Source organism: Argentina silus (genome assembly GCF_951799395.1).
Source record: "Argentina silus genome assembly, chromosome: 8".
In the NCBI taxonomy this organism is placed as follows: Eukaryota; Metazoa; Chordata; class Actinopteri; order Argentiniformes; family Argentinidae; genus Argentina; species Argentina silus.
Genome location: NC_139662.1, coordinates 12,749,973 through 12,762,967, shown reverse-complemented (window position 1 = coordinate 12,762,967; position 12,995 = coordinate 12,749,973). Strand labels below are relative to the sequence as shown.

The following is a 12,995-nucleotide window of genomic DNA, read 5'->3' as shown; positions in this document are numbered from 1 at the left end:
TGTCACCACAACTCGACAGCATGTTAGAAGTGTTTTGTAGCCAGGAAATATTAACAATTTCGAGCAAATACTGTAAACTAGAAAATAGCCTTTTAAGTACAACATCCATAGTGCTTTGCACCTTCCAGCCAGCAACAGAGTCGCATCTAAGCTAAGATGCACTTTAGTAAACACAAGTGATAGATGTTTGCACTAGCATGTGCTTATGGATGTAAACAAACCAGGCAGTAGCAAATTTGGAAAAGATAACCTCACTCCTCCCTAAAGCTCCTTGTAGTTTTCAAAACCATTTGATTACCCCCAAATACGTCACTTAGGGTGAAATCCTCAAACTAGTGATACCTATAACATTTGATCTACAGAACGCATTTGGAAGCTGTTATTACATGCCAAAAAAAAAAAGTCACATAGTTGACAAGGGCCTGAGAATACCTATCATACACATGTTAAGCTGCGTAGTTGAACAATAGTGTGAAATCCTTGGAGGTCTTGATAGAAATGCTACAACTTTGTGAGGTGTTACAGGGTGAAACACAAAGACACTTTGGAGCTTTCAAATTTCTAAATGTTTTTTTCCTCTGAAGATCAAATCTGTCAATCTGAAATTGATGACTTGTTCTTTCAATTCTTGTAATATTTATTTTTCCCATAGTCAAGTAAAACCACAGAATGGTTTTGGACACAGTACAACCCTGTTCCAGCTACAAGGTGGAACTCCCCTCACAGACAGATGCATCACATTTTTTAGAATACGGTTTGTGTGTGCAGTGCAGGCAGTAGTATAAACAAACACCCTGGCTGTGTCTGAATATACATCCTGCAACCTATTTAGTAGGCATTTTCTGGATGCAAGACAAGAAAGTTTTGCAGTATGCCCAATTTACTGAAATTGAGTATGTATAAAATGCCAGGATGTCATACTAGCTTTGCCTTCCATGTATTATGAATTCACTGCACACTATTTAGGAAGTTCTTTCTGATTTTTAGTTCCACAAGTCAATGGAGCAGGTAATGAAGACAGGCAGTAGCAAAACTGAACCAATTACCATGAACATGGTTGAGTTACAGATTACAAATTATCAGTATGAATGAGTAGTATGTTGAAATTTGTCACTTAATGCATACATTTTTCCAAAACAATAAGGCCTAAATAGTATGTAGTATGGTTAGTGTGCAGTACATTTATTATATATTACTGGCCTAGTAGAGTGCCCACCACAGGTAGATTTACCCTCCTTATTAAGTCTCACTGCAATCCATGCAAGGAATTACTGCACACTAATTCTGGTAAAGCACTGCAAAACTCACTCCAACACTGCAACTCAATGGAGAAAAGGAAGGCACTGCTATATCACTTGTGAAGCACTCAATTTCACCCCTCAATATAAGACCCACCTTATAGCCCCGCTCTACTCTACCAGCCTAAAGTAAAGTACCCTTTATTAAGGCCTACTCCTGGGGTTAACAGGGAGGGGGGATAGACAGACAAGACAACATGTAAAGAGGATGGGGACAGGTTCTCGATTCCCAGGGCCCGACGAGAACCATATCCCCAAAAGAAAATAGTCTCTGGTTTGGCTCGGCACACTCCAGCCTCTGGTCTGGCACGGCGAGTCTGATCCTCCCACCTCTGGTCATGAAACTTGTTTTGATGTATCCAGGGAGGCATAAAGAGCAACCGTATATTGACAAGCCTTTCCATCACATTAATTATCAGCCACTGTAAATTGCAAATAAACTTTAAACACAGATGGTAAAAGGGCTGACCAGGGCTCCTTTCCATTCCTTTAGTGCATTCCGTTCCCTTCACTCATGGGGGGAATCCCTGTTTTACCTGGATGTAAGATGGCAGGGCTATCAGCAGGGCAATTCCATTCCGTTGTAAGCAAGGGAAGGGGGAGTTCTGTCCCATTCAAATATCCCCTTCACCAAGTCAATAAAAAACATCCCTTCAGCACGAAAAGGGTATCCCACAATTAGTTGCAATTCATTCAACACATCCGAACAGCCGTTAGTGGTTGTTGTTTCATATAAGTCTTTTGACGTACCCAGACAGGCATGAAAGCGACCACTAACACTGTTGGGGCTATCCCTCACTCAATCTCCCTTTGTTCAGGTAGGGCTCACTCACAAAAGATCCCATGTCATCAAAATGTCACTGAAGGGCTCACTCGATATGATTGAGTAAGGAAGGGCACATTTTGTTTGATAAAGAAAGTAAAGAAAATTACTTCTTCATAAACCATGGAGCTAATTCCTATTATTGCGCTTATTGCGCCAAATTTGAGGCTGACACAAGTTAAGTTAGAGTGAAAAAGTAAATATTTCTGTTTAAAAGGCCCTCAGAAATTAACAAGATCTATTAGCTGCCTGCTGCCCTCAGAATACACAGAAGCAGGCAAGTTTGTATTGCTGCCCTGAGGGATGCTTTTTTTTTTAGCTAGCTGAACATTTAGCTATCTAAGTGACTTATCTTATCTTGGTAAAATTTGGCAATCTAGTTAGCCTGTTGTCTTAAATTGGTTGCGAGCTGGCTGGCTGGCTAACTAACCGTTGTAACTTAAGGCTAACATTGTTCGGTAGCTAGTTAACATTAGCTAGAGAAAATTGATTATTAAATGATTAGATAGCTAGGATTAGCTAACCACTACTACTTCCCCCTGTCAATTACATCTGGTTAAGGTTTTGGATCAAGTTGGGGGCCTTTCACAAAGACATTATTTTCCACTCCATACTTAACTAGTCAGAGTGGCTAAGATCTAGTGGCTAAGATCCAACCATGGTGGTTGACTCCAGCTGGAAATGCCATTCTGGCCTTAGTACAAGCCACAAGCCACAAGGAATACTGTGTACTTAGCTTTTCGTTCTCTCTGGGGTTTTTTAGCTTGTGTTTGTGTTTGTCGTCAAGCTATTACATATGTGTTGGGTTTTTTCCCATTGTATTCATAGCTGTGTTTGTGTTAGCTTAAATTGATACGGTTGTTGATGTGGAATTTCAGTAGTGGTCAATATAATGTTTATTATGTTTGGAATTGAACTAAAATAAAACAAAAGGTCTGTCAATTAATATGGCAACCTCACTTCTCATGTACTTTGCTTGTTTTCTCCACAATTACAGTCGCTCTGCTGTTGAATGTATGCAAATGTTGACAGTTTACTGGCCGATTCTACTGTGTGTTTTGTTTGTTTACAAGGATATGCAAAAATGTGCCGCTATTAGAAAACATAGCATATTTATGTGTTTATATCTTTTGTGTGGCCACAATTTGAGGGCAGCAATATTCAAAACTACATGCTTGTCCTTTAAAACACTTAAGACAGCAGCAATGTTTTACCTATCTGTCTCTCACTCTCTCTCTGTCGCATAATGAGGGGTCAAAATAATGAGGTGATTCTGAATGCTCACTCTTTTTTTGTTGCTGTGGTGTTTTTATTATGAGTTTTTAAACATACAGAAGGTCGGACAAAAAAAATATGGATATACATTTACATATACAGTACATATATAGATTCACAGGGTAGTGATGTACTAGTTGTGTTCCCAAATGCTCAGAAGGTCAAACTTGGCCATCGTTTACAACACAAGGACCGGGAGAATCTGCAGGTCGCATGCCATTGGCTTAATCAGCTTAATCTACCAACCAATCATCTCCCACAACATCTCCCCCAGAGCTTGTGCATCACACATTACTGACGGAGCCATGGCTCGCAGTAATGTGATTCGCTGAAATCAAATAATTATAAATACTTAACTCAGTAAATTCACTCCCACTAAGGCCAGGTTTGAGTCATTATTCCAGGTGATGAAAACAGAAGTTAGTCATCCCACTCATCATCATCATCTTCATCCTCTTCCTCATCCTCTTCCTCATCTAACGGTGTAAATAGAAAAAAATTACAAACATAAATTGTAAAGCAGTTGTATATTCTTTTGCCACTTAATGCTAGTCATCTACCATGCAAACTACTCTCTTGCTACAAATCAGAAAATCTACTTTCCTGGTCCTACAGATGATCTATAAAGGGTTGTAACAGAGTTGGCAAGGATGGAAAGCGGTGGTGATAAAATAGTTTACCTGAAGAGTGGATGGCTTTGCTTCTCTTCTGCATAACCGTCATCAGCGCTCCCACAATTCCCTCACTGGACTCGTCTGTAGGGTGTTGGTCTGGACTCTCTGTGACCTAGGACAGGCAGACAAACAGGCACACGCACACAATTATATTCACCCAATTGTTGTTCTTTGGAAAATGATTTAATGTAATTAGTCCAAGAAGCAATACTGTGCAGCTACAGCTATAAGAACATGTCCCTTTCCCCCTGACATTTCCTGAGCATTAGTGTGCTGCATAGGGTTGTTCAAAGATGTTATTTGTGAATTATAAAGGCCCTGAGTGTTTCCTATACCTGACCAGGCCCTAGTCAGGGACGTGCACAAGGGGGAAGAAAGGAGCCAAAACCCTGCTTCTTTGCCCTGCCACTGACAAAGTCATCACATCAACCCCTGCTGAATACCTGAGTCTTAGTTGTACGTGTCTCATAGGTGTCACTTGTCACACATGTAGTGCCTTCAGTAAGTATTAAATTAAATATATTAAATCTATTTTAAAGTCAGGTTGTAACACAACAAAATGTGGAAAAAGTGCAGGGGGTGAACATATAATCATAAAACATTAATGATTGTGATATTTTGTAATTTTTTCAAGCACAAGACCATTGTCGAACCCTACCAAAACGATGTCTTGCAAATAGATGACCATGCATGCCTCTGATTTCCCTGCCAGAAAGGGTACGGTACATTTTGTCGCTAGCCAGGCCAAGGCACAGGTAACTTACATTCTTTAGCTTGGTTCCGTGGCGGATCTGGTCCAGTAACCCCCCCCGTCCAGCTCCTTTGGGGGGCAGGGGAGCAGGAGCTCCAGTTCTTTCCCCAACGTCTGACGTTGGCTTTGACGATGCAGCGGGGGGAGGAGGTGGAGGAGGTGGTGGCGGGGGGGCACCTCCAGCATGGTGGTGACCCAGGGGCTGGGGTGGGTGGGGCAGTGAGGGAGGGGGGGGCCGTGGGAGGCCACCTCTGCCCCGGTTGGGCAGGGGGCTACGGGGGGGAGGGGGTCTTGGGGGGCTTCCTGGAACAGGTGGAAGGGGTCCTGAATGCCGTAGGGGTTGGGTAGGAACAGGGGGGAGGGGACCATGTCGTCCTCGATGCTGGCTTGGCACAGATTCTGGAGAAGAGAAAATAAGTTTGTTTGTGGTCCTCTGTGACTCAGTTGGTAGAGCATGGCGCTAACAACGCTTAGGTTGTGGGTTTGATTCCTGCTGGGACCATATATACTGAAATGTATGCACTCATTGCAATGTAAGTCGCTTTGAATAAAAGCGTCAGCTAAATGGCACATATATATTATATATTAATTGTCGTAAACATCGGTGAATAGCTAGTTCTCCATTAGAGAAGGACATTAATGCCATCAGGTACATTACAAGCTGCCTCACTGTTGACTGAACCGATACAAACAATGTTTTGTCCTCCTATCAATCAAATCACTAAACAAACACAAGGGGGACATATTATAGACATTACAGATGGGATACATTTTTAGATGGGGGCGGGAACTCCATCCTATAGGCAATTTATAATAATAGAATTGTCCTAATCTGAACTCTAGTCACCCAAATCTTCTCCTGGACAAAGCCAGTGGTAGCTGCTGTGTCTTTTCAATGTTGCATGCAACAACAAGCTTTTCTTTTTGTACTTAAGATAGATTAAAAAAAAACGAATGGAAATATCATCACATTCACAGTTGACAAAGGTCTGAGAATATCTATCATACACACACCAAGCTGTAGTTGAACCATAGTGTGAAATCCTTAGTGGTTTAGTTTGAAGTGTTACAATTTTGTGTGAGGTGTTACACTGCATTATGAGACGCATCGTGGCTTGCAAGTCTTTTTTTTTTCTTCTGAAGATATCAAATTGAAATGGTCAATTTGAAATTGATGACTCTGTCTTTCAATTCCCTTTCTTCACCATATTGCTATATTTATGCTGTCATGCTTTTGTCCTGGGGTCAAGTAAAATTACAGAATGGTTTTGGACACAGTACAAACCTGCTCCAGCTACCTGGTGGAACATCCCTCACAGACAGATGCATCACATTTTAAGAATAAGAAGTGTGTGCAGCAGGCAGTAGTATAAGACCCTGTCTAGACATGTGCTATGGTGTGTTAGATTAAATTATAGCCTGAGAGTTATAAGCAACGGCAACATTTACCATTTAATAAAAATGTTTAATAAAAATGTGCATTCTACTACATTTCATGTTCACTGTGAAACTTGTTGGTGTAGTAAAGAGGAACAGTAGATGGACAAGCCTTTCCATTACATGAATTATCAGCCACTGTAAATTGTAAATAAACTTTAAACACAGGGCTGACCTTGTCTTAACTGCTTTTTGACAGCCTCCACCCCCCCAGACTTTTCGATGAAGTCGTAGATGAATTTGGAGGTCTCTGCATCTGTAAGCTGGTCGTCACTGATCCCTGCCCAGGAGAAGAGCTGCTTCAGGTCAGGATCCAAGTTGGCAGCCTGGAATTAGAAAATTGACACACATGACAACTTATTTTTGCTTGCTTAAGCAAAACAGTGAGCAAAGCAAGATTTAACTGTTTTCTCATACACTACATTTTGTGTTATATGACTTATTGGAGACAAAAACATTAATTATTTTACAGACTTGTCATTACAGACATCATCTTACATCAAATCCTGAGTTGGGATCCCATCCGACATGAGTCACATGTCTGCAAATGAGGGGGAAACAGTGAGTTGAGGTAAATTAAACAGAGCGTGTGGTCCTTTTGTATTAAACAAGCATCATCTGCTATTCTTTTGGTCCAGTCAAGTTCATTTTATTTTAAGATACATTGGAATCTTGATATGTATGTGCAAACCAAATAATAAAGATATCCAGAGCAAATGTAAAGAAGGTATTCAGACTGAGAGTGATGAACAGCATTGTACTTACATTATCTGTTTGGAATTGATTAGTTTACACTTTATTTTACAGCCCGCTATTTACCTGGTATATACTTAGAATATAATGGTCATCATGAGAATATGACAATAGTCGTTTGATATTTCAGATACGAACATTGTTACATTACGAACGCGTTATTTCCCTTTAAATACCAGATTGATACCACAGGTACCTACTGTATAAATTGAAGATACCAAATGTACAGTATTCATGGTATAGTTCGTCTAACTGATGCAGTTCCCTAACAGAGCGGCATGAGATACTGACTTAAATCCACTGGGGGCTCCTATATCAGCCTTGGTCAGCTTTTCTCCCCTCTTCTTCTTCTTCTTTCCCTTGGGAATGGGTAGGGAGGCAGGAGTGGGCACTGCTGGAGAGTGTTTCTGGGTGTCCAAAGTGGCTATGCTCCCAGGATGCATTGCTAGGGCTGATAGCACATAAAATAGTTTATAGAGTTTATGCAGTGACTTAGTAGCTGTGCCTTTCTAGAGACCCTGATTAAAGGGATAGTTCACTATTTTACACCTTAGTCAGATGGTTCTGACAGGTTACTCTGATTGCATCTCTGGGCATTGTTTGATTGCAGACTTTTGCAGGGTTTATTCTAAATTGTTTTACTAACTAAGTAACTTCTCACCAAGTGAAAACTTTTTTTTTGTTCCCCAATCACTCCCATTGTTTATTTGTTAGTTGTGGCTAGGGTTAGGGTTAGGGTTAGGGTTAACCCTAACCCTAACCCTAATAGTTTACTCCAAATCTTCTCAGACCTCAGAAGTTATCAAGATAAGTAAACTTCCTACACAATCTGTTGTCTAGATCCAGGCAACTACAGTATGTAACCTGAAAACCATGAAATGATTTCCCATCTGTTTGAGTTAGAGACACTTAGCTGGGTATACTCAATGGATGGCATGAGATATACAGTAGATGGAAAGATAGATATATTGATAGATGAGAGGATATATAGTTGGATAGATAGATAGATAGATAGATAGATAGATAGATAGATAGACAGAGAGATAGAGAGATAGAGAGATAGATGAGCCTGTGGTAAGTCAGTTGAGCAAGGTAGAGAGTCGGTTGGTTGAGTGGTTGAGAGTGGTTTTAGTGGGGTAGAACTGGTAGCCAAAAGAGTGCATTGTTGTGTAATCATTCTAAGAATGTGTTCAGCAGGTCTCCTGTTGTTGTTTTCAATAGTTCCGAAAGTTCCATAGTAGTTGCAGTAACAATGGGGACATCAGAATGTAAGAATAATCTGGAGTTGTTGGTACATTTTACAGTTGGTCTGGTGTGAATATCTTAAAAGGTGTAAGAGTAGAGGTGGTTCAAAAATGTCATATTTTGGTTCCCATAGACCTCCATGTTAAAAAGTGCACTTTCAAGTTTGTGTAGTTTAAAAAGTGTAATAGGTATCAAAACCAAAAGTCATAGCAACGCAAGTTAGACCTCTCTGCACATTGTAAATTTGGACTGTGAGGATAGTTTAAAACTTGTAGGCGGAGTACCCCTGGGAAGAACTGTCTAATCATATCATAATCAAAACAACAAGGACCAAATTACTAAATTAGTTATGTTTTTGTTGTCATAGGAAACTTTGGGTTACAGTATGTAACCCTGATTCTCTGAAGGAGATGAGGAAGGCATCTCACTATGGGATTAACCTTGTTGAGACCAGGCTTCAGAAAGCCTGGGGAAATCCTTTGCAGAAAGTAGCTACAAAGGGATGGAAACCCTGTTTAAATGGCTCTTTGCAAAATAGTCCTACCCAGTCGGAAAAGAGCATGTGGGGGTGGGTTCTTGGAATGTACATCCAATGAAACTGCAAGCACATTCTCCTATCGCTCCGTCCAGTTCAATCCAAACCAGATCGGCTAATCTAAAATTCTCTAGACCTCCAAAGGACAACATGATTTGGAGGTATGGCTATATGCAACTAATTACTAGCCAACCACTCTGTTCTTCTATGCCAGCTAGCATAGTTTCACTTAGTGTGGTAAATGCTAGTTAGCCAGGCTAATAACAGTGAAGTGAGGGGAGCAGTCTAACAGTCTTGTTCCCTAGGCTAGCTAGCCAAGCAATGCTGCAACCAAGTGTTAACTAGTGTGGAAAACACGCGGGAGCAAACTGGACTCTTTCTTCTACTTAGTGCAGTAAAAGATGGGAGCACTTCGATGGCGGTGTACACAACGAAAGCTCACCCACAGGCACGAGAGAAAGTAGCTCTGCGAGTTAGACTCTTGGCAAACCAAATTAGAGAGAACTTTTCTTGGTAAGAGTGGAGCCTGAATCAACAGGAACAGCAACCTAACACACCAGGGAAAGCTCTTTCCAGAGGAACATTTAAGCTAGGTAGTTATGTGTGAACACTGCAGACGGGCGATTGAAAGAGAACTTTGTCAACACAGACACCTAAGCCTAGTTGTGGCCAACATTTTCAACAGTAAATCTCCATTGAGATACATTTTAGTGTAGGATTAGAAACTTCAGTTTCTGTTGGTTCCGCTGATTAAACATAGTTTTATTGATTCCATAAATCCAATCTTGCTCATATTAATGTGTCCAATCTTGCTCATATTAATGGGTTTGACTGACCTTGACGGTTGGCCCTCTGGTTGATCTTCTCCTCTACCGTCACTCTGAATGTCTCAGCCTCCTGTTCACTGGCAAAGTTTAGGCCCACTTGGCAGTCCTGTGGCACCAGATCACTCATTGTTTATTTAATTTCTCAATGGTTTACAAAAGGGCTAACGCTTTTTTATGATGCACACTCATATAGCGCATTATATGACTTATATTATATGACATGACTATATAAAAAACAACATAGTGTACAAAGGTTGTTGTAATGCGCCCCTGCAGTAGTGAAATGTGTCTGAGCTAGTCATGTTGACTTAAATCACGTTGAGTTGGGTACTCTGTACTCACATCAGCAGCAAAGGTGTGGAAGAAGGTTTGAGGACTGTGGTATGCCAACTGGTTGTACAGCTCCTGCTCCCAGATTAACTTTCCCTCCTATACAAACACAAGCATACACACAGAAATTTGTCTCTGACAAACATGGGTATTCCACTCATACTTCTTCCTCCTTTATGTACATATTTTGTACCTAAGTATTAGTTACAGTAGTATTTCTATTATTGCTCTTTGTGTCAGTGCATACCTACACAGAAAAATAATTGACGATGGATGAGTGGATTAAGATGTACATTTACTAAAGCAGCCTTTCTTGCCTACAGATTAGCCTCTATATCTCGTCAACAGTTGTTTGTTTTAATTTCGAAGGACATGCACCCTGATTGGCATGATGCAAGCAACATTTGTTTTTCACTGTGTTCTGTCTCATCTGCAGTTGTGCAATTGGAGACATGGGATTTGTTAAAACAGTAAAAGAAAAGAAACAGAGTGCACCTTTAACAAGTTGAAGACTAAGGGCCGAATCCAAACTTGAGACCTGCGTGTAGAACTCAGACTTTCATGTACAGTAAATCATGCATTGCTGTCAATGAGAGATTAAAGTGAACATTCAGGTTGCACAAGTGGATCTCAAGTTAGGATTGTGCCGTACAAGACACACCTGGATCCAAATAGTATAATCATTTCAAATACTTTGCTGTGCTTGGTTGAGTTTGTCTAGCGCAAAGGAGCTAATGGAATTGTCCCAAAATTGCAAACCCCGCGCCTATCTGGCACTCCAGGCAAACTCGAAAAAAGTATTTGAAAAAATGTAAATACTATTTTCACCCTGCAAGAACTATCTGTATAAATCGTGGAACCTTGATGAGGAAAAGGCGGATGAAGTAGGAGCGACGAGGGTTGTCCTTGATGAAGCACACCACCCCAGTGTGCTGTAGACTCCATTGAGATGAATTGTGTGGCAGGGCCATCCACAGCTCAACCACCGCTGAAGCCAGGGTCTGCAGACACACAGAGCAAACCATTTAGGGGAAATGTTATATGTTATAGATGCTACATGCAAAGGGCTGTACTTTAATCACAATGTAGTGAATAGGTAGCAATGTCCTGATCAAGTCAATAGTTAGCAACGGAAGGTGTACAGCTTGGTGTCTTCAAAGGTCTTTTGCTATATTTAGTGTAGAGCCAGTGTCCTGCGTAAGTAATGCGACAGTGAAGCATTTTTGGAAATCAAACAATTCCTATGAGGTTAAAGCAGAGATTCTCAGGTTTTATTTGAGGGTATTTGTGTATGCATTGGTTTCACCATTTATAAATGAAAACACTTTGTATACATAGTCCCTCTATTTCAGTGTCACTGTCACAATTACTTACGCAGGACACTGTATACTGCAATTAGAATTATTATTAACGTATTAGCGGTAACATCGTAGTATGTATAAGCATTTAGCTTATAGAAATAGACCTTATTCCAACAGGACTATTAAACTTATCATCAACAATGCTTACATGTTTCTTGAACACGCATGCAGAACTCCTGTTTTCGCTGAGTTTACTCTAAAAGGCAGTTGAGATAACATGAACTTCTTACTCATTTAATATTATGCAGTGTGAATTCAGCCCCAATTGAGGGTGAACATGTTGGAATGACCACATTCTACACTCTGCACTGATAGTCACAGAAACCAACACACAGTATCAACAAGATTTACAGCATACCACCTCAACTGTGGAACTTGGTGGAGGGGGTGTTATTGTTTGTGCATGTATAGCTGCCACTAGAACTGAATAACTTGTCTTAATTGATGATGTAAATGCTGACGGCAGCAGCAGAATGTACACTTATTAAATATAAAAGGGTGAGGTAGTATTCAGATTTAACCTGATGATTAGGTACTGAACTTGTTGATTTAAGTACATTAATGGATTTGGATGCTTGTTCATGGTTTTAAAAGGGTAAAATATTAAATGGATGGTCAATTAAATATTAACCTCCATTTATTAACATAAAGGTGACCCGCTCTTAATGTAATGGTTACTCCTCATAAACAAGTAGCCTAACATGAATCTTGAACACCTCTTGTGTAACTTAACTGTAAAATCTAACCAAATAGTGTTGTCTCAGTGGTAAAACTTCAAATGTAATAATAAAATAACAATAATAATGGAAATGCCATCCCCAGAATGCTCTATTTGCATAATTTCATACGGATGGCCATTAATGACATTTCACCTCTTTATTAACACGAAAAATTACTGTAATTAACCATGTGTTAGTGCCGTTACTATGCATGAACAAGTCTTCGTGAATGCATTACAGTAAGTCCTATTTACTAAGGCAATCATTCATGTTTATAATTGTATACATATTGTAAAGTGATACCATTTTCATTAATGCTGATGTCATTAATGGAACTAGGAAATAAAAAAAAATCCCAAATGAGTCATTCCTGTTACAAAAGTCTTGACAGTCCAGAGCCTGTGTTAAATAAATGCCATGTCTAATACAAGAGGTCCTGCAGTACTAGGTTGAGGCTGAGTGTGAGGGAACAGTTATTTTTCTAATGCCAACTTAGGTGGGAATGGGAAACCAGATGACTTTGCCCAATTAGGAATCCCCCCCCCCAATGCACTTGTGGAGAGTTTGAATAGATGTGAGCAACATAAAAAATTCCACCTAACCTACATTCCATTGAAAAAGGTGGATGCACTTCTGTCTTCTAGTACATAGGGCTTAGGTCTAAGGGTCAAATTGGGATTGCATGGTTATCTCAAATCACTTGGAAGCAGGCCTGCCAGCATACAGTGTCCTTGGTGGGCACATGCCCTTACACTTACCACACATCGCCGCCCCAGGAGATCTACGAGGGCCTCGTTCTCCTGGTAGCTCAGAAGGATGCTGAGGTTGTTCTCTTGGGTCCTCGACTTTGATGTTCGACTCATTTCACCGTCGAGGCCAGACAAGAAACCTTCACTTGAGGCTATTTAGTAACCCTCCGATGTTAAACTACTCATGAAGGAGACTCCAGTTTGTTAGTGTGGGGCTT

At 40.4% G+C, this 12,995-nt stretch overlaps 1 protein-coding gene across 1 annotated transcript; it reads right to left on the bottom strand.

The window, feature by feature from the left end:
- Positions 1-3,430: 3,430 nt before the first annotated feature.
- wasb (WASP actin nucleation promoting factor b) lies at positions 3,431-12,995 on the bottom strand. The gene is made up of 10 exons (XM_083675677.1): positions 12,787-12,995; positions 10,809-10,949; positions 9,961-10,047; positions 9,628-9,724; positions 7,303-7,462; positions 6,757-6,799; positions 6,434-6,584; positions 4,835-5,220; positions 4,077-4,182; positions 3,431-3,872 (listed from the first exon to the last, which is right to left on the bottom strand). The coding sequence occupies exons 1-10, from the start codon at positions 12,889-12,891 to the stop codon at positions 3,817-3,819; spliced, it is 1,332 nt and encodes a 443-aa protein (XP_083531803.1). The 5' UTR covers positions 12,892-12,995; the 3' UTR covers positions 3,431-3,816.

Coding starts and splice junctions, on each gene's coding strand:
- wasb (XM_083675677.1), bottom strand. CDS start 12,891: ATGAGTCGAACATCAAAGTCGAGGACCCAAGAGAACAACCTCAGCATC. Junction 6,585..6,756: donor ATCCCAACTCAGGATTTGAT/GTAAGATGATGT, acceptor TTCTAATTCCAG/GCTGCCAACTTGGATCCTGA. Junction 5,221..6,433: donor CAAAAAGCAGTTAAGACAAG/GTCAGCCCTGTG, acceptor TCTCTTCTCCAG/AATCTGTGCCAAGCCAGCAT.